This window comes from Phyllopteryx taeniolatus, unplaced genomic scaffold, assembly GCF_024500385.1.
Source record: "Phyllopteryx taeniolatus isolate TA_2022b unplaced genomic scaffold, UOR_Ptae_1.2 contig_26, whole genome shotgun sequence".
Classification (NCBI taxonomy): domain Eukaryota; kingdom Metazoa; phylum Chordata; class Actinopteri; order Syngnathiformes; family Syngnathidae; genus Phyllopteryx; species Phyllopteryx taeniolatus.
In genome coordinates this window covers 521733-542621 of record NW_026903184.1, presented here as the reverse complement: position 1 = coordinate 542621, position 20889 = coordinate 521733, and the positions used below count along the sequence as shown (strand labels likewise).

The window sequence follows — 20889 nt, the reverse complement described above, 5'->3', positions numbered from 1 at the left end:
TAAGGATAGAGATGGAAATATGTTGACTGGTGCCAGCAGTGTGCTAGGTAGATGGAAAGAATACTTCGAGGAGTTGATGAATGAGGAAAATGATAGAGAAGGGAGAGTAGAAGAGGCAAGTGTGGTGGACCAGGAAGTGGCAATGATTAGTAAGGGGGAAGTTAGAAAGGCATTAAAGAGAATGAAAAATGGAAAGGCAGTTGGTCCTGATGACATTCCTGTGGAGGTATGGAAGCATCTAGGAGAGGTGGCTGTGGAGTTTTTGACCAGCTTGTTCAATAGAATTCTAGTGCGTGAGAAGATGCCTGAGGAATGGAGGAAAAGTGTACTGGTGCCCATTTTTAAGAACAAAGGTGATGTGCAGAGCTGTGGCAACTATAGAGGAATAAAGTTGATGAGCCACACAATGAAGTTATGGGAAAGAGTAGTGGAGGCTAGACTCAGGACAGAAGTGAGTATTTGCGAGCAACAGTATGGTTTCATGCCTAGAAAGAGTACCACAGATGCATTATTTGCCTTGAGGATGTTGATGGAAAAGTACAGAGAAGGTCAGAAGGAGCTACATTGTGTCTTTGTAGATCTAGAGAAAGCCTATGACAGAGTACCCAGAGAGGAACTGTGGTACTGCATGCGGAAGTCTGGAGTGGCAGAGAAGTATGTTAGAATAATACAGGACATGTACGAGGGCAGCAGAACAGCGGTGAGGTGTGCTGTCGGTGTGACAGAAGAATTTAAGGTGGACGTGGGACTGCATCAGGGATCAGCCCTGAGCCCCTTCCTTTTTGCAGTGGTGATGGATAGGCTGACAGATGAGGTTAGACTGGAATCACCGTGGACCATGATGTTTGCAGATGACATTGTGATCTGCAGTGAAAGCAGGGAGCAGCTGGAGGAACAGTTAGAAAGATGGAGGCATGCACTGGAAAGAAGAGGAATGAAGATTAGCCGAAGTAAAACAGAATATATGTGCATGAATGAGAGGGGTGGTGGGGGAAGAATGAGGCTACAGGGAGAAGAGATGGCAAGGGTAGAGGACTTTAAATACTTGGGGTCAACCGTCCAGAGCAATGGTGAGTGTGGTCAGGAAGTGAAGAAACGGGTCCAAGCAGGTTGGAACGGGTGGAGGAAGGTGTCAGGTGTGTTATGTGACAGAAGAGTCTCTGCTAGGATGAAGGGCAAAGTTTATAAAACAGTGGTGAGGCCAGCCATGATGTATGGATTAGAGACAGTGGCACTGAAGAGAAAACAGGAAGCAGAGCTGGAGGTGGCGGAAATGAAGATGTTGAGGTTCGCTCTCGGAGTGACCAGGTTGGATAAAATTAGAAATGAGCTCATCAGAGGGACAGCCAAGGTTCGATGTTTTGGAGACAAAGTTAGAGAGAGCAGACTTCAATGGTTTGGACACGTCCAGAGGAGAGAGAGTGAGTATATTGGTAGAAGGATGATGAGGATGGAGCTGCCAGGCAAGAGAGCTAGAGGAAGACCAAAGAGAAGGTTGATGGATGTCGTGAGGGAAGACATGAGGGCAGTTGGTGTTCGAGAGGAGGATGCAGGAGATAGGTTATCATGGAAAAGGATGACGCGCTGTGGCGACCCCTAACGGGACAAGCCGAAAGGAAAAGAAGAAGAAGATCAAGAAAAGTCTGGGGAAAAAGCTGTTCCCAAGTATTTGTTCTTACTTTAATGTTCCTATATCACTTTCCTGTTGGGAGTGGTACAAACCGTGCATTGCCTGGGTGTTTGGGGTCTGATGCGATGCGTCTGGCCCTCCTCTGGACTCTGGCAGCGTAAACCAAGTACAGATCAGGCAGACTGCAGCCCACGATCCCCTGTGCTGTCTTCACGAACCTTCTTCGTTTCCGGCTGAGGTCCGGAGGAAGACCACCCCAAAGACCAGCTGATCTGCGCTCGTGAGTCGACACTACAATCCTTAATATGATGTACAACATCAGTGCGTAATTATTGTGGGGAAATTACTAGCGTCATACGAAATCCCAACTTTGCCTTCTCTCGCTCTGACTCAACGCATTAAATGCTCACATGCACATTTAGTTTCGACCAGCGACCACACACGATGCCCTCTTTTCCGTTTTCGTTCGCCTTATTTTCTTTTTTTCGTTTACCCTTAGTTTTATGTTCTTGTTGTAGTTGTAGTTGTGTGTTTCATTAAATATACCATACAATTCCACTCGTGGTCGTATTTTGTGTGTGTTATGAATTTAAGTAAACTTCTGTAACCTAGGACTCAAAATGTCGTAGAGTATAGCAACCTCCAGATTCTGAGACTAATTAAAAAGGTTTTTCGTCATTTCGCCTAAAGTTAAACTTGAAAAATTTGACGTGGTGCCCTTTTCGAGACATTAGATGGATTTTTAACATCCATCCATTTTCTGAGACGCTTATCCTCACAAGAGTCGCGGGAGTGCTGGAGCCTATCCCAGCTATCAACGGGCAGGAGGTGGGGTACACCCTGAACTGGTTGCCAGCCAATCGCAGGGCACATATAAACAAACAACCATTCACACTCACATTCACACCTACAGGCAGTTTAGAGTCTTCAATTAACCTACCATGCATGTTTTTGGGATGTGGGAGGAAACCGACGTGCCCAGAGAAAACCCACGCAGGTACGGGGAGAACATGCAAACTCCACACAGGCGAGGCCGGGGATTGAACCCTGGTCCTCAGAACTGTGAGGCAGACGCTCTCACCAGATTTTTAACAATTAAATCAAAATTACAATAAACCGGATGTAACGCAAACGTCGCTCCCGGCTTATTACTTTAGCCTAAGTTAATTACAATTCTTATTTCATACATAATCGCTACAGTATTGATGCAACCCTCGTGAGGAGATTTGAAGTTTTGAATTCAGAACACACAAAAATACAAGATATTTTCAGTAAAATCGACACATCGCCCACCATCTTGTGTGTGGCATGTCTAAACGTAATCTGTGTTGAGCAGCATTCTGTACCATAGACTTAAGTAAACTTCTGTAACCTAGGACTCAAAATGTGGTTCCAAACGGGAGAAAACGAAGACTAAAACTAGAGTGTTGATTCTTTTGTGTGGGGTAAAACACGTGGCATTTGCGGCGGGCGTCATTGTCTGTCTGCTTTGTGTATTGCAACCACGAGGTTCGCCATGTGGTCATTCGCGTAACACATAAAGGCTTCCGTAGCCCGCCATCTTTGCCGTCCACGTGACGTCATGTGGCTCTTCTTCGGTTGGTCTGTGCGCTCGACTGCCACCTCATGGACATTTGCGTCATGACGTAGCCTCGGACCTCCGCAAAAGGTTTTGAATCAATGATTAAATTGCTCAACCTCGAGCAGCAATTTTAATTCGATCGAATTAAATTTTATACATATAAAAAGTGACGTGGTGCCCCTTTACGAGACAAATTAGTTTGATTTTAATGATTAAACTGTAAATCGGACTAACCCGGAAGTGAACGCAGGCGTTTACCTTCCTTCGTCTCTTGTTCCAAATTAATTACATTTTCATTTCAACCAATGTATGCTACAAAGGTCATGCCACAGCATCTCAATAGGATTTAGGTCAGGACTTTGACTCGGCCACTCCAAAATCTTCATTTTGCTTTTCTTCAGCCATTCAGAGGTGGACTTGTTGGTGTGTTTTGGATCATTGTCCTGCTGCAGAACCAAAGTTCGTTTCAGCTTGAGGTCATGAACAGATGGCCGGTTATTCTCCTTCAGGATTTTTTGGTAGACAGCAAAATTCATGGTTCCATTTATCACAGCAAGTGTTCCAGGTCCTGAAGTAGAAAAACAGCCCCAGACCATCACACTACCACCACCTCATTTTACTGCTGTTATGATGTTCTTTTTCTGAAAATGCAGTATTACTTTTACACCGGTTGTAATGGGACACACACCTTCCAAAAAGTTCAACTTTTGTCTCGTCAGACCAATGAGTATTTTGAGTAACAAAGGGGGAAAAAAAGAAAAAGGAGACAAATGAGTATTTTGAGTAACTAAGGAAAAGAACAGCTTATAAAACATTTAAAACTAAGAGATAAAAAATAAAATGAATAAAAGTACAATTAAAACAGTGTGCAGTTAAAAAAATATCATTTAAAAGTGGGAATGCTCTAAAAAGCATGAGAAAAATGAAGAGTTTTTAACCTGGACTTAAAAACATTCACACTTGGGGCTGATGTCACTTCTGTTGGCAATTTATTCCATTTGTGTGCAGCATAAGAGCTAAAGGCTGCTTCACCATGTTTGCGTGCTCCAGTATTTGACCTGAATCTATCAATCTCAGAGCCCTACTGGTTTTATATTCCATTAGAATTTCTTACATGTATTCAAGACCTAAACCATTAAGTGATTTATAGACCAGTAGGAGAACTTTAAAATATATTCTAAAGTTAACTGGAAGCCAGTGTAAAGACTTTAGAATTGGAGTAATATGCTCTAACCTCTTTGTTTTCGTCAGAACCCGAGCTGACACCATGAGCTGCAGCTGTTTAATGCTCTTTTTGGGGAGTCCAGTCAGAAGACCATTACAATAGTCAAGTCTACTTCAGATAAAAGCATGGATGAGCTTCTCCTGGTCTGCTTAGCACATGCAAGCCTTCACTCTGGATATGTTCTTCAGACGCTAGAAGGCAGTTTTAGTAATTGATTTGATATGAATGTTGAAAGTCAGGTCGGAATCTATCAGAACACCAAGGTTTCAGACTTGGTCTTTGGTTTTTAAAGAGAGTGACTCCAGGTATTTACTAACAGCAATCCTTGTTTCTTGAGGCTCAGTCAATTAAATAAGTGGCTCAAAGAAGTGTGTACGGCACTATCTGTTTGTTTCATTGACAGTTTCTGCATTTTTTAGGAGCGCAGACATCTTTACAAGGCAGACGGTTTCTGTCTAAATAGACAAGGGGTGGCCTGATGGCTCAATTGATATGAATAAGGACAAAAAGATCCAGTTGTTCCCAGACAATTGGAGGAACAGGAGATAAGTCGACAGAAGGCGCAGACGGATTCATCAGGGTCATCCAAACAATTGGAGGAGCGAATGACAAATGAGATAAGCGAGCACGTTGAATCTCCCACACCCCTCCCTGCCCCATTGGAGCAAAGCCCAACGCAAAACTTACTCTCGACTAGCCTAAATTCTCTGCTAGGTGTGACGGACAGGATGAAGACGATTGTCAATATTGGAATCCAACACACACAACGCCAAGATCTTCCTCTCATCCCCCTTCGCTTGAAACCGTCCACTAAGATGTGAAGGGCCCCTCCTCCACCCATGAAGAACCTTATCTGCAAATCTGACTGATATCTGCGGGGTCTATAAATCCGACCCCTATGGAGATTAGGCATTTTTGATCCCTGTAATTACAAGGGACAGAAAGTTGGTCAAAGAAATATGGTACAAAAAAAGTAGAACTACAAACTTGGAGAAAATGTGAATATCAAACCATTGTCTCCAGTTATCTCTGCGAGACTAGCTCTTTTCAATATCAGGTCACTGGGTAATAAATCAATGTTGATTAATGACATCATTACAACCTAAGATCTGGACTTTTTGTTACTAAATGAAACGTGGTTAACAAAAAGTAGCTGTAATCCCATTTTAAATGAGGCAACACCAGCAAATATAAATTTTATGAACAAGTGTCGAATAGGGAAAAAGCGCTGGTGTTGCTGTTATTTTTAAGTCATTATTTCAGTGTAAAGAAATTATACAGGGTGATTTTAGCTCTTTTGAATATCTCTGTTTTTTAGTTAAAGGTGACCCAAAGTTTATTGTTTTAATAATTTATAGGCCTCCAAGATACAACAGAAAATTTATGGAGGACTTTTCAGAACTGCTGTCAGTTATTTGTACTGACTACAACTATTTTGTCATAATGGGAGATTTTGAACATTTATGTTGACAATAACATGGAAAAAAAATCTAAAGAACTCTCTATGCTATACTAGACACATTTGACCTCTCTCAACATATTAGGAGTCCAACCCACACTCAAGGTCACATCTTAGACCTGGTCATCTCTAAGGATGTTGAAATTCTATCAATTGACATTAAGGATATGGCTATTTCTGACCATTTTTGTGTATTCTTTGAATTACAGATACCTCCAAAAGTTCAGACAACCTCTATGTCTATTAAGAAAAGGTACATAAATGAGAGTACTGCCACTAAGTTTATGGAGACCATCGGTGTGGCACAAACTGTGACTGCTGAGACAGTTGATGAACTTTTGGATAATTTCACCTGTAAAATCTCAAATGTCATGAATGCTGTCGGTCCTATTAAAACTAAGACAATCTTGAGGCGACCTAGAACACCGTGGAGGAGCACAATGATGGTAAAGACCTCTAACTCAAAGTGTAGGAAAGCAGAACGTAAGTGGAGAAAAACTAAACTCCAAATTGACTATGACCTCTACATACAAAGTCTTTGTAATTTTACCCAAGAGTTAGTCAGGGCTAGACAGCAACACTTTTCTAAAATCATCAGTAAGAACTTTAACAATACTCTGTTTGCTGTGGTTGACAAGCTCACAACCCCCTTGAATCAGATGGCTCCAGAATTCCTAACAGCAGATAAATGCAATGAATTTGCTTATTTTCGTGAAAAAATACAATCCATCAGGTTAAATATTAACACAAATCAGCAAAATGATAAAATGATACGACATCTGAAGCCACCCAGGAAAAACTCTATTAGCATGTCAGAATTTGATAGTTGAACAAAAAACTGTAGAGAAAATGGTTCAGCAGCTGAAACCATCAACGAGCTGTCTTGACTCAATACCATCTGACTTTTTCAAAGCTATTGCGATGTCTGTGGTAGCTGATTTGCAGCAAATAATCAATTGCTCATTTCACTGAGGCAAGTTTCCTAAAGGTCTAAAGTAGCTGCCATTAAGCTTCTGCTAAAAAATAGAACGCTGGATGCTTCCATGTTAGCAAGCTATAGACCCATCTCAAATCTCCCTTTCATAGCCAAGATTGTTGAGAAAGTTATTTTTTTATCAACTCAGCAATTTCTTGAACTTAAATGGACTTTTTGACAAATTTCAATCACGTTTCCGAACACATCACAGTATAGAATCTGCTCTTATCAAAGTGCTAAATGATACAAGGTTGAATACTGACTCGGGAAAGGTGTCAATTCTGGTCTTGTTGGACCTCAGTGCAGCTTTTGATACGGTAGATTATAATCTACTGCTGAACAGGTTGGAAACGTCGGTAGGACTAAATGGCACAGTTCTTAAATGGTTCAGGTCCTACCTGGAGGAAAAGAGTTATTTTGTAACCATTGGAAATGTTCAATCTCATCGAATGGCAATGACCTATGGGGTCCCTCAATGGTCAGTTCTTGGACCCCTCCTGTTCAGCCTGTATATGCTACCCTTGGGTCAAATTCTTCAGAACTTTAATTTTGACTATCATAGCTATGCAGATGACAATGCAGCCCTATGGGGGGCACAAGTCAGTGCAAACTGTAGGCCGGTCCCAAGCCCGGATAAATGCAGAGGGTTGCATCAGGAAGGGCATCCGGCTTAAAACCTTGCCAAACAAATATGAGCGTTCATCCAAAGAATTCCATACCGGATCGGTCGTGGCCCGGGTTAACAACGTCCGCCACCGGCGCCGACAACCTGCAGGGCGCTGTTGGAAATTCAGCTACTGTGGGTCGAAGTCAAAGAAGAAGAAGAAGAAGAGGTGGAAAGCGGGTTCTTCGGCAGAAAGAGAAGAGGAAAACACAGAGCCTAGAACTGAATGTGGGGACTTTGAATGTTGGGACTATGACAGGAAAATCTCGGGAGTTGGTTGACATGATGATTCGGAGAAAGGTTGATATATTGTGTGTCCAGGAGACCAGGTGGAAAGGCAGTAAGGCTAGAAGTTTAGGGGGAGGGTTTAAATTATTTTACCATGGTGTAGATGGGAAGAGAAATGGAGTCGGGGTTATTTTAAATGAAGAGTTGGCTAAGAATGTCTTGGAGGTGAAAAGAGTATCAGATCGAGTGATGAGGCTGAAATTTGAAATTGAGGGTGTTATGTGTAATGTGATTAGTGGCTATGCCCCACAGGTAGGATGTGACCTAGAGGTGAAAGAGAAATTCTGGAAGGAGCTAGATGATGTAGTTCTGAGCATCCCAGACAGAGAGAGAGTCGTAATTGGTGCAGATTGTAATGGACATGTTGGTGAAGGTAATAAGGGTGATGAAGAAGTGATGGGTAAGTACGGTATCCAGGAAAGGAACTTGGAGGGACAGATGGTGGTAGACTTTGCAACAAGGATGCAAATGGCTGTAGTGAACACTTTTTTCCAGAAGAGGCACGAACATAGGGTGACCTACAAGAGCGGAGGTAGAAGCACACAGGTGGATTACATCTTGTGCAGACGATGTAATCTGAAGAAGGTTACCAACTGTAAGGTAGTGGTAGGGGAGAGTGTGGCTAGACAGCATAGGATGGTGGTGTGTAAGATGACTCTGGTGGTGGGGAGGAAAATTAGGAAGACAAAGGCAGAGAAGAGAACCATGTGGTGGAAGCTGAGACAGGACGAGTGTTGTGCAGCTTTTCGGGAAGAGGTGATACAGGCTCTCGGTGGACGGGAAGAGCTTCCAGAAGACTGGACCACTGCAGCCAAGGTGATCAGAGAAGCAGGCAGGCGAGTACTTGGTGTATCTTCTGGCAGGAAAGGAGAGAAGGAGACTTGGTGGTGGAACCTCACAGTACAGGAAATCATACAAGGAAAACGGTTAGCTAAGAAGAAGTGGGACACTGAGAGGACCGAGGAGAGGCGAAAGGAATACATTGAGATGCGACACAGGGCAAAGGTAGAGGTGGCAAAGGCAAAACAAGAGGCATATGATGACATGTATGGCAGGTTGGACACTAAAGAAGGAGAAAAGGATCTATACAGGCTGGCCAGACAGAGGGATAGAGATGGGAAGGATGTGCAGCAGGTTAGGTTGATTAAGGATAGAGATGGAAATATGTTGACTGGTGCCAGCAGTGTGCTAGGTAGATGGAAAGAATACTTCGAGGAGTTGATGAATGAGGAAAATGATAGAGAAGGGAGAGTAGAAGAGGCAAGTGTGGTGGACCAGGAAGTGGCAATGATTAGTAAGGGGGAAGTTAGAAAGGCATTAAAGAGAATGAAAAATGGAAAGGCAGTTGGTCCTGATGACATTCCTGTGGAGGTATGGAAGCATCTAGGAGAGGTGGCTGTGGAGTTTTTGACCAGCTTGTTCAATAGAATTCTAGTGCGTGAGAAGATGCCTGAGGAATGGAGGAAAAGTGTACTGGTGCCCATTTTTAAGAACAAAGGTGATGTGCAGAGCTGTGGCAACTATAGAGGAATAAAGTTGATAAGCCACACAATGAAGTTATGGGAAAGAGTAGTGGAGGCTAGACTCAGGACAGAAGTGAGTATTTGCGAGCAACAGTATGGTTTCATGCCTAGAAAGAGTACCACAGATGCATTATTTGCCTTGAGGATGTTGATGGAAAAGTACAGAGAAGGTCAGAAGGAGCTACATTGTGTCTTTGTAGATCTAGAGAAAGCCTATGACAGAGTACCCAGAGAGGAACTGTGGTACTGCATGCGGAAGTCTGGAGTGGCAGAGAAGTATGTTAGAATAATACAGGACATGTACGAGGGCAGCAGAACAGCGGTGAGGTGTGCTGTCGGTGTGACAGAAGAATTTAAGGTGGACGTGGGACTGCATCAGGGATCAGCCCTGAGCCCCTTCCTTTTTGCAGTGGTGATGGATAGGCTGACAGATGAGGTTAGACTGGAATCCCCGTGGACCATGATGTTTGCAGATGACATTGTGATCTGCAGTGAAAGTAGGGAGCAGCTGGAGGAACAGTTAGAAAGATGGAGGCATGCACTGGAAAGAAGAGGAATGAAGATTAGCCGAAGTAAAACAGAATATATGTGCATGAATGAGAGGGGTGGTGGGGGAAGAATGAGGCTACAGGGAGAAGAAATGGCAAGGGTAGAGGACTTTAAATACTTGGGGTCAACCATCCAGAGCAATGGTGAGTGTGGTCAGGAAGTGAAGAAACGGGTCCAAGCAGGTCGGAACGGGTGGAGGAAGGTGTCAGGTGTGTTATGTGACAGAAGAGTCTCTGCTAGGATGAAGGGCAAAGTTTATAAAACAGTGGTGAGGCCAGCCATGATGTGTGGATTAGAGACAGTGGCACTGAAGAGAAAACAGGAAGCAGAGCTGGAGGTGGCGGAAATGAAGATGTTGAGGTTCGGTCTCGGAGTGACCAGGTTGGATAAAATTAGAAATGAGCTCATCAGAGGGACAGCCAAGGTTCGATGTTTTGGAGACAAAGTTAGAGAGAGCAGACTTCAATGGTTTGGACACGTCCGGAGGAGAGAGAGTGAGTATATTGGTAGAAGGATGATGAGGATGGAGCTGCCAGGCAAGAGAGCTAGAGGAAGACCAAAGAGAAGGTTGATGGATGTCGTGAGGGAAGACATGATGGCAGTTGGTGTTCGAGAGGAGGATGCAGGAGATAGGCTCTCATGGAAAAGGATGACGCGCTGTGGCGACCCCTAACGGGACAAGCCGAAAGGAAAAGAAGAAGAAGAAGAAGCTATGCAGATGACACACAGTTATATCTAGCAGTGTCTCCAGATGACTACAGTTCAATTGAGGTGTTGTGTCACTGTCTAAAACAGATAAATATCTGGATGAGCCAAAATTTTATTCAATTAAACCACAACAAAACTGAAATAATTTTTTTTTGGCAATAAAGAAAAGAGAATTGCTGTTAGTCTGAGATCGACAGACTCAGGTCAAATAGGGGAGCACAGAGTCAAAAGGGCGGCACGGTGGCCGACTGGTTAGAGCGTCAGCCTCACAGTTCTGAGGACCCGGGTTCAATCCCCGGCCCCGCCTGTGTGGAGTTTGCATGTTCTCCCCGTGCCTGCGTGGGTTTTCTCCGGGCACTCCGGTTTCCTCCCACATCCCAAAAACATGCATGAATTGGAGACTCTAAATTGCCCGTAGGCATGACTGTGAGTGCGAATGATTGTTTGTTCCTATGTGCCCTGCAATTGGCTGGCAACCAGTTCAGGGTGTACCCCGCCTCCTGCCCGATGATAGCTGGGATAGGCTCCAGCACACCCGCGACCCTAGTGAGGAGAAGCGGCTCAGAAAATGGATGGATGGATGGACAGAGTCAAAAGCAAACATGGTGAAGCAGCATTTAGCTATTATGCTGCACACAAATGGAATAAGTTGCCAACAGATGTGACGTCAGCACCAAGTGTGAATATTTTTAAGTCCAGGTTAAAAACTCTTCTTTTTTTTCTCATGCTTTTTAGAGCATTCTCACTTTTAAATGATATTCCTTGCACTGTATGCTGTTTTAATTATATTGTATTTTTATTTTATTTTTTTCCCCTGTTTTCAGTTTTTTGTCTTTGTTTTTAAATGGCTTTAATCATGTAAAGCACATTGAGTTACCTTTTGTATGAAATGCGCTATATAAATACATTTGCCTTGCTTTGCTTTGCTCTTTTCTTTATTGCCAAAAACAATTATCTCAGTTCTGTTGTGGTTTAATTGAAGAAGATTTTGGCTCATCCAGTTTCAGACAGTGACACAACACCTCAGTTTAACTGTAGTCATCTGGAGACACTGCTAGATATAACTGTGTGTCATCTGCATAGCTATGATAGTCAAAATTAAAGTTCTGAAGAATTTGACCCAAGGGTAGCATATACACAAAAGAAGAGAAAAAGAAAGAAAAAGGACACAAAGAAGAATGTATCTTCATGTCGAACAGATGCTAGCTGTGTCCTGACCGGTAAATAAAAGTGAAAAAAAAATAATAATTAAAAAAAAGAATTACAAGACTGATTCTTGAGAACACTTCACTGACTGAACCAGACTGTAATGAACAGGAAGCTCAGACAGCATACAGCTGGCCCGCCGTGTAACTATTTGCGTGATCGCTCACAAAGCCAGCTGCTAATGCTAACCAAAACAAGCTTACGTGACATCAAGCCACGCGATTCCCACAATGCAATGTCTTTTTGTTAATTTTTTTTTGTTTTTGCAATAATTAACGTTGTTATTGTTATGTTAATTATTGTTGGTGTTTCTGTCTGTTACCAGTACTTTGTGGAATGTGTATATTATGTAACTGCCACATTTATTGTTATGTTGCAGTTTTTTAATAAAGCTATTATTTTTGGTCGTGTCAAAGAGTGACCTGATGGTCCATTCATCTACTTGAACGTGCTGAACAGAGTGTTAACTGTTAAAATAAATAAGTTCTAATTAAGCTTTATTATGGTGGGATACTTCCACATGAGTGATATACGTTGAGAACATCAATTTAATTCTTACATAATTCTGAAATTCCTGTCATAAAATAAACTGGTATGTTGAGCTATTGAGAGCTGCAGTGTTTCTCAATACTTTGGTAAAAGTGGCAAGTCTTTTCAAGCCAATGGACTCGAGTCCGAGTGAAGTCAGGAGTCATTGCTGTTCGAGTTGCAAGTCTTGTGACATTTTGTTAAATCGAGTCTAAAATCATCAACTAAATGACTTAGTCTGACTGGAGTCCAAGTCATGTGACTCGAGTCCACACCACTGGTACATACTGAATATTTTTGCTTCAGTTAAGCTGTTCCATTACCAACAATCAAAATGTGATGTGTCGCAGCAACTTTGCCACCCAAAAAACATTGCAGACATGGTTAATTGTTTTGTGTTTACTGTGGTTCTCTCTTATTACATGTGCTTTGTCTTTACAGACAGTGTTGGGGACAGCATCTTCACCCATCCCCAAAGGTTCATGATGAAAGGTTTATAAAGGCAACATAACAGAAACATAATTAGACAAATGGCAGAGATTAAAATGGGTTCTACAAGAACCTCTAAATGTCTTTCTGCTTTGTCTTCTTACTTTGCTGCATGTTTATTTTACAGTCCTGCAATAAGCAACAGCACCAGCAGCTGCAACAAGTCTGTGATCCTCTCCCATGTTGTTCCTTCACTGCCTCTAACTGATTGTCAGTCAGGAAATTAAAAGCTGACATGGTGTGGCTGAGAGGCGTCTGTGTCGTCACCAAATGATAAAAGCGCTTTATTGAACCCCGGTGACCGAAAAAACAAAAGAAAAAAAGTAATAAAGCAACAGGAGTGATTAGTAACAGCACTATGATTAGATACTCAGAAATGTTGATGATAAAGGTGTCAAAGGTGGGAAGTATATCATTTAGTTGAATGAAATAAATTAGGTCTTTCTGTGACCATGACAGTATATTCAAATCTTAAGGAAAGAGATGGATGTAAAATATTAGTTCTCACCGTTATAAGTGCAAACTTAAAAAAACAATAATGTAATGTAATGTCGACTGTGTTTTTGTGCACAGATGTGTTGAATGATGCTATCTTTGATGAGGACCACGACGAGATGGTGATTGTCAAAGACATCGACATGTTCTCCATGTGCGAACATCACTTGGTGCCCATCATCGGCAGGGTGAGAGATGTAATCACGCACGCGCACACACACATATGTGTGTGTGTGTATATATGTATATATATATATATATACATATATACACACACAGTCGGTACGGAAAGTCTTCAGACCCCCTTAAAATTTTCACTCTTTATATTGCAGCCACTTTCTAAAATCACTGACGTTCATTTTTTTCCTCATTAATGTACACACAGCACCCATATTGACAGGAGAAGAACGGAATTGTTGAGATTTATGCGATTTAGTAAAAAAGAAAAACTGAAATATCACACTGCCATAAGTATTCATACCCTTTGCTGTGACACTCATATATTTAACTCAGGTGCTGTCCATTTCTTCTGATCATCCTTGAGATGGTTCTACACCTTCATTGGAGTCCAGCTGTGTTTGATTGTACTGATTAGACTTGATTAGGAAAGCCACACACCTGTCTATATAAGACCTTACTGCTCACAGTGCATGTCAGAGAAAATGAGAATCATGAGGTCAAAGGAACTGCCTGAATAACTCAGAGACAGAATTGTGGCAGGGCACAGATCTGGCCAAGGTAACAAAAAAATGTATGCTGCACTTAAGGTTCCTAAGAGCACAGTAGCCTCCATAAACCTTAAATGGAAGACGTTTGGGTCGACCAGAACCCTTCCAATAGCTGGCCATCCAGCCAAACTGAGCAATTGTGGGAGAAGAGCCTTGGTGAGAGAGGTAAAGAAGAAACCAAAGATCAATGTGGCTGAGCGCCAGAGATGCAGTCGGGACATGGGAGAAAGTTCTAGAAAGTCAACCATCACTGCAGCCGTCCACCAGTTGGGGCTTTACGCTTGTGTTCCTCCAAATCACGCCCTTCCAGGTCTCACTGTCATTACCCATGTGAGCATTGAAGTCCCCCAGCAGAATGATGGAGTCTCCAGCGGGAGGGCTCTCAAGCACCGCCTCTAAGGACTCCAAAAAGGGTGGGTACTCTGAACTTCTGTTTGGTGCATAGGCACAAACAACAGTTAGGACCCGAACCCCACCCGAAGGCAGAGCGAGGCTACCCTATCGTCCACCAGGGTGAACCCCAACGTACAGGCGCCAAGCCGGGGGGCAATAAGTATACCCACACCTGCTCGGCACCTCTCACCGTGGGCAACTCCAGAGTGGAAGAGAGTCCAACCCCTCTTGAGAGGACTGGTACCAGAGCCCAAGCTGTGCGTGGAGGCGAGTCAGACTATATCTAGTCGGAACCTCTCCACCTCGCACACCTACTCGGGCTCCTTCCCTGCCAGAGAGGTTCATTCCACGTCCCTTGAGCCAGCTTCTGTAGCCGGGGATTGAATCGCGAAGGTCCCTGCCTTCGGCCACCGCCCAGCTCACACTGCACCCGACCCCTATGGCCCCTCCCACAGGTGGTGAGCCAGGGAAAGCCAGAAACATGATAAATTCCTGTTTGGCCTCATTAAACTGTAAATAAAAATGGCAGCAGAAGTAAATGGAGTAGAACATTTAAGGTTGAAAGAAAAAAAAAATGGATGTACATTATGAGTGGTGTTGAGCAAATGCTAACTTTTTAAAATCTATTTAAACCTAGCTGTAAGTCTCATCAATATATTGATCGGACTTGGAACCACACTAAAATAACGTAGAACATATTTGTAACAAATGCTACTTTGATATTCTCAAACCCATGCAGTCATTATCTAGTTTAAAACAGACAAGATGAGAAAGAATCTGATTAGCTGAAATCATTTTATCTTCAGTTTTTGTCCTGCTTCTGCCCCTGCCCAACCTCTTTGACATCATTACTCTGTAACTAAAACCTGATTGGTCGTTCCCCCCTTTTAATGTGTATTCATTCATGACCTCCATATTGCCTGCAGATGCATGTCAATTAAGACAATAGGGGTGGCATCAGATTTTTTTTCCAGCGGTCTAAGCAACCTCTGGTAGCACAAGTGAGTCACACATTAAGAATATTTTTTTCTGTTGTGTGTGTGTGTGCGTGTGTGTGCGCATGTGTGCGTGTGCGAGCCATCAGGTGGTTGTGTCTCTAAAGCTTGTCATTGTCAACAGTGTTGCCTTTAATCCATCCCCTCTCAAATGTGAGTCTGCACTTGGTGACTCATGACAAGAAGTGACACGCCTCCTCTTGCTTCTCCTTTTTTACCATTAGTGGCTGTGAGAGCGTCTAGGGAAGAGACAGTAGATTACATTCATCATTTGGCTTCATATTTATTTCCTGTAACACAAGATATGGCAAACCTACCACTAATTCCATTCCATCCATACCTCCCCCTGTCACAGGGAAGCTATAGCCTATCTCAGTTGATTTAAGAGTGAGATTTGGTACACTCTGCACTGATCTCCAGTCAGTCACAGGGCTGACACAAAGGCACGAATAACCATCCATCCATCCATTTTCTTTACCGCTTATCCTCACGAGGGTTTAAAATTAATATTCACATCCACATGAACAGATAAAACATAAAAACTTCCCACAGAAAGGCCCATTATGACATTTGAAACCCAGGCCTTCCTGGTGTGAGACAGCATTCCTACCTTTTCACAGCGCTGCATGAAATTAAATCAAAGCAAAGCAAAATATTTATATAGCGCGATTCATACACAAGGTATCTCAATGTGCATTACAAAATTAAAAGCATTTAAAAATAAAGCAGAAAACTAAGACAGCTTAACAACATTCAAACACAAAGAGAAAAACTATTTAAAAAAATGTAAAGTGCAAGAAAGATCAGTTAAAGTTCAGTTTTGTTTCTAAATACATTATGTTTGAAGATAAGTGCAGAAAACACTAGACTGAGAACAGTGTAGTCCTGAATTGTTGAGATATGGCTTAAAACTCACCTAAATGTTCCTGATTTTGTGGGCGGAGCTTAATACTATCCCCATGACATACGAGAGGTTTAGACGTATACTTTCCGTCCCTCACTATATAAACACCAAGCGCCTTTATTCCATGCAGTGGCCAATCAGCTGAATTGCCACGTCCTCATTCATAATGGACCCATTTCTACAACCCCAATTCCAATGAAGTTGGGACATTGTGTTAAACATAAATAAAAACAGAATACATCCATCCATCCATCCATTTTCTGAGCCGCTTCTCCTCACTCGGGTCGGGGGCATGCTGGAGCCTATCCCAGCTGTCATCGGGCAGGAGGCGGGGTACACCCTGAACTGGTTGCCAGCCAATCGCAGGGCACATAGGAACAAACAACCATTCGCACTCACAGTCATGCCTACGGGCAATTTAGAGTCTCCAATTCATGCATGTTTTTGGGATGTGGGAGGAAACCGGAGTACCCGGAGAAAACCCACACAGGCACGGGGAGAACATGCAAACTCCACACAGGCGGGGCCGGGGATTGAACCCGGGTCCTCAGAACTGTGAGGCTGACGCTCTAACCAGTCGGCATCTGCATCTGTTCGACATGAAGATACATTCTTCTTTGTGTCCTTTTTCTTTCCTTTTCTCTTCTTTTGTGTATATGCTACCCTTGGGTCAAATTCTTCAGAACTTTAATTTTGACTATCACAGCTATGCAGATGACACACAGTTATATCTAGCAGTGTCTCCAGATGACTACAGTTAAACTGAGGTGTTGTGTCACTGTCTGAAACTGGATGAGCCAAAATCTTCTTCAATTAAACCACAACAGAACTGAGATAATTGTTTTTGGCAATAAAGAAAAGAGCAAAGCAAAGCAAGGCAAATGTATTTATATAGCGCATTTCATACAAAAGGTAACTCAATGTGCTTTACATGATTAAAGCCATTTAAAAACAAAGACAAAAAACTGAAAACAGAGGGAAAAAAAATAAAATAAAAATACAATATAATTAAAACAGCATACAGTGCAAGGAATATCATTTAAAAGTGAGAATGCTCTAAAAAGCATGAGAAAAAACCTGGACTTAAAAATATTCACACTTGGGGCTGACGTCACATCTGTTGGCAACTTATTCCATTTGTGTGCAGCATAATAGCTAAATGCTGCTTCACCATGTTTGCTTTTGACTCTGTCCATCCATCCATCCATTTTCTGAGCCGCTTCTCCTCACTAGGGTCGCGGGTGTGCTGGAGCCTATCCCAGCTATCATCGGGCAGGAGGCGGGGTACACCCTGAACTGGTTGCCAGCCAATTGCAGGGCACATAGGAACAAACAATCATTCGCACTCACAGTCATGCCTACGGGCAATTTAGAGTCTCCAATTCATGCATGTTTTTGGGATGTGGGAGGAAACCGGAGTGCCTGGAGAAAACCCACGCAGGCACGGGGAGAACATGCAAACTCCACACAGGCGGGGCCGGGGATTGAACCCGGGTCCTCAGAACTGTGAGGCTGACGCTCTAACCAGTCGGTCACCGTGCCGCCTAAAAACAGAATACAATGATTTGCAAATTATGTTCAACCTATATTTAATTGAATACTACAAAGACAAGATATGTAATGTTCAAACTGATAAACTTTAGTTTTTTAGCAAATATTAACTTTGAATTTTATGGCTGCAACACGTTCCAAAAAATCCGGGACAGGTGGCAAAAATGACTGAGAAAGTTGAGGAATGCTCATCAAACACCTGTTTGGAACATCCCACAGGTACATACATTTTCAATGGGAGACAGGTCTGGACTGCAGCCAGGCCAGCCTAGTACCCGCACTCTTTTACTATGAAACCACGCTGTTGTAACATGTGCAGAATGTGGTTTGGCATTGTCTTGTTGAAATAAGCAGGGGCGTCCATGAAAAAGATGTTGCTTGGATGGCAGCGTATGTTTCTCCAAAACCTGTGTGTACCTTTCAGCATTAATGGTGCCTTCACAGATGTGTAAGTTACCCATGCCATTGGCACTAACACAACCCCATACCATCACAGATGCTGGCTTTTGAACTTTGCGTCCATAACAGTCCGGATGGTTCTTTTCCTCTTTGACCCGGAGGACACGACGGCCACAATTTCCCAAAACAACTTGAAATGTGGACTCGTCGGACCACAGAACACTTTTCCACTTTGCATCAGTCCTTCTTAGACGAGCTCGGGCCCAGAGGAGCCTGCAGCGTTTCTGGGTGTTGTTGATAAATGGCTTTTGCTTTGCATAGTAGAGTTTCAAGTTGCACTTACGGATGTAGCGCCAAACTGTATTTACTGACATTGTTTTTCTGAAGTGTATATATATGTATATATATATATATATATACATATGTATATATGTATATATATATACATATGTATATACATGATTAGGATATAGGATAGGATATATGGGACTAGGATTTATTAAAATTTATGTAGAGTCTGCTGCCTTAATTTACCTTTTGAAACATACTGTATATTTGGTCCCGGACCGTCTCCATTTGGTAAAACCTTCTCTCTGTCCCGTGTGTGTGAGACTGAGAGCATTGTGCATGCATTGCACGGCTTTGACTGCGTTCTGATTGGCTGTTACCTGTGCAGTCGCTGTGCAAGGGTAGCCACTAAGGTGGTGATGTGGGCGATGCTGTAGAGAGAAGTCAGAGACAGAGATGCTCGCGGCTGCTCTATCAGAGCCAAAATAACCCAGTATTGAATTATCGACCGTCGGATTAAAAAAAGGCCAATACTGATATTCGCCAAAATGCCAAATATCGGCCCTGATAATTGGCCCGGCCGATAATCGGTCTATGACTAATGCCCATCCCATGTAGCATTGCGTTAAAACTTGGGAACCCGGAAAAAGCACGGAGATGCAGAGTTGAAGTTAGTTATGTCATACTTAGTGACTTCATGCGTGGCTCGACTCTTTGTGACTGACTGGCTCCAAATCAACCTTTGATCATCCACAAGCTCCAAAATAGAATAGGCAATGTGTCGCAATATTTTTGGTTGGCATAATGTTTGCACGATCAGAAAAGTTCTTGTCGTCGCTTTTAATTTTGCCCGGCCTATGCTTCGCTCAGGCGGTGCTGTGTGCTGTGCGGCTGCTGTTCACACGGGCTAATACAATAGAAGCATCACACAAAGACACATCAATCCATCCATTTTCTGAGCCGCTTCTCCTCACTCGGGTCGCGGGCGTGCTGGAGCCTATCCCAGCTATCATCGGGCAAGAGGGGGGGTACACCCTGAAGTGGTTGCCAGCTAATCGCAGGGCACATACAAACAAACAACCATCCGTACTCACATTCACACCTACAGGCAATTTAGAGTTGTCAATTAGAGTTGTTTTTGGGATGTGGGAGGGAACTGGAGTGCCCGGAGAAAACCCACACAGGCACGGGGAGAACATGCAAACTCCACACAGGCGCGGCCGGGGATTGAACCCTAGTCTTCAGAACTGTGAGGCAGACTCTCTAACCAGTTTATCACCGTGCCGCCACAGACACATTAAAAAAAAAAAAAAAAAAAAAAAAAGACAAAAGCACACATCAATGATCAAGTGCTTTTTGTTCACTGAAACGTGAACCGTTTTATTTTACTTTGACAGTATGCCATTGCATTGACTGACAGATAGTGTTTACAAAAATCTAACCCTGATGCCTTGGTGACTGTGAGTTCTGGAGGTACTTGCGGTGGAAGAAATATTTTGCCGGATGTTCCGCTCTGTCTGTGGCATAAACCCTACTGCTGGTTGAATGAAGGTTACTGAGGTTATTCTTAATAAAAATGTTTGTGTTAATTGAGGACTAACACACTCAACAACTCGGAGAGAGGCGCTGACGTTTTAAACGACTTTGTCGCGGTGGAGTGAGCTTTTTCACTCCATAGCTCGCTAGCTCATTCGCTCGCAGGCTAGCGAACATAATAAACAGTTAACGTTCCCTTAAGTGTCTCTGCTGGGTGAATCTACTCCCTGTACATGGAGCAAGGCTGTGGAGTATTGGCCAACATTGTCAAGAGTGTACCGGTCTGCCGGTGTTCCATGAGCCCACTGGTGGCTAATGACACAACTCTTTCTGCTCAACTGTGTGATCTGTGCACTGGCTCACCAAAACAATGGCAATTGATTGAGTCCGGAAAAGCTATTATGTCCATTTTATTTATCATATGATAAGTCGATATAGTAATTATCGTGACAGGCCTAGGTTAGAGTACACGGCAAAGGTCTGGTGCAACAGCGTAGGGCTTTCAGCCACTCGCAATCGTGGGTGAGGAAGAGGAAGGGGAAAAAAAGCATCTGGCTGGTGCCGCCTCAGGCCTAACGCCTGCACCATAGATGATTGCCCCCCCCCCCCACCCCTTCCTCGTGAAGCATTGAAACTGAGTCCCTCCGTCGGTTAACGGCCCGCTGAATTTCAACGGAAACAAAGGGGCAGACTGACTCTATGCGGCCCGTGAAAGCGTGTGCTAGGTGCATCGCTCCTCTCCTTGCAGAGGAGCCGTGATGGCGTGATGGAAC

General features: G+C 43.2%; 1 protein-coding gene across 5 annotated transcripts in view; it reads left to right on the top strand.

The window, feature by feature from the left end:
- Window positions 1-20889, top strand: part of gch1 (GTP cyclohydrolase 1) — a 58923-nt gene that overhangs the window by 7613 nt on the left and 30421 nt on the right. For all 5 annotated transcript variants that reach the window (XR_009787092.1, XR_009787091.1, XM_061765133.1 and 2 more), the window contains exon 2: window positions 13401-13510. Coding sequence is in view for 3 of the 5 variants with exons in the window: in XM_061765133.1 (XP_061621117.1) it covers window positions 13401-13510 (110 nt within the window). In the remaining 2 variants the exon portion in view is untranslated. The remainder of the gene's footprint in view (window positions 1-13400; window positions 13511-20889) is intronic.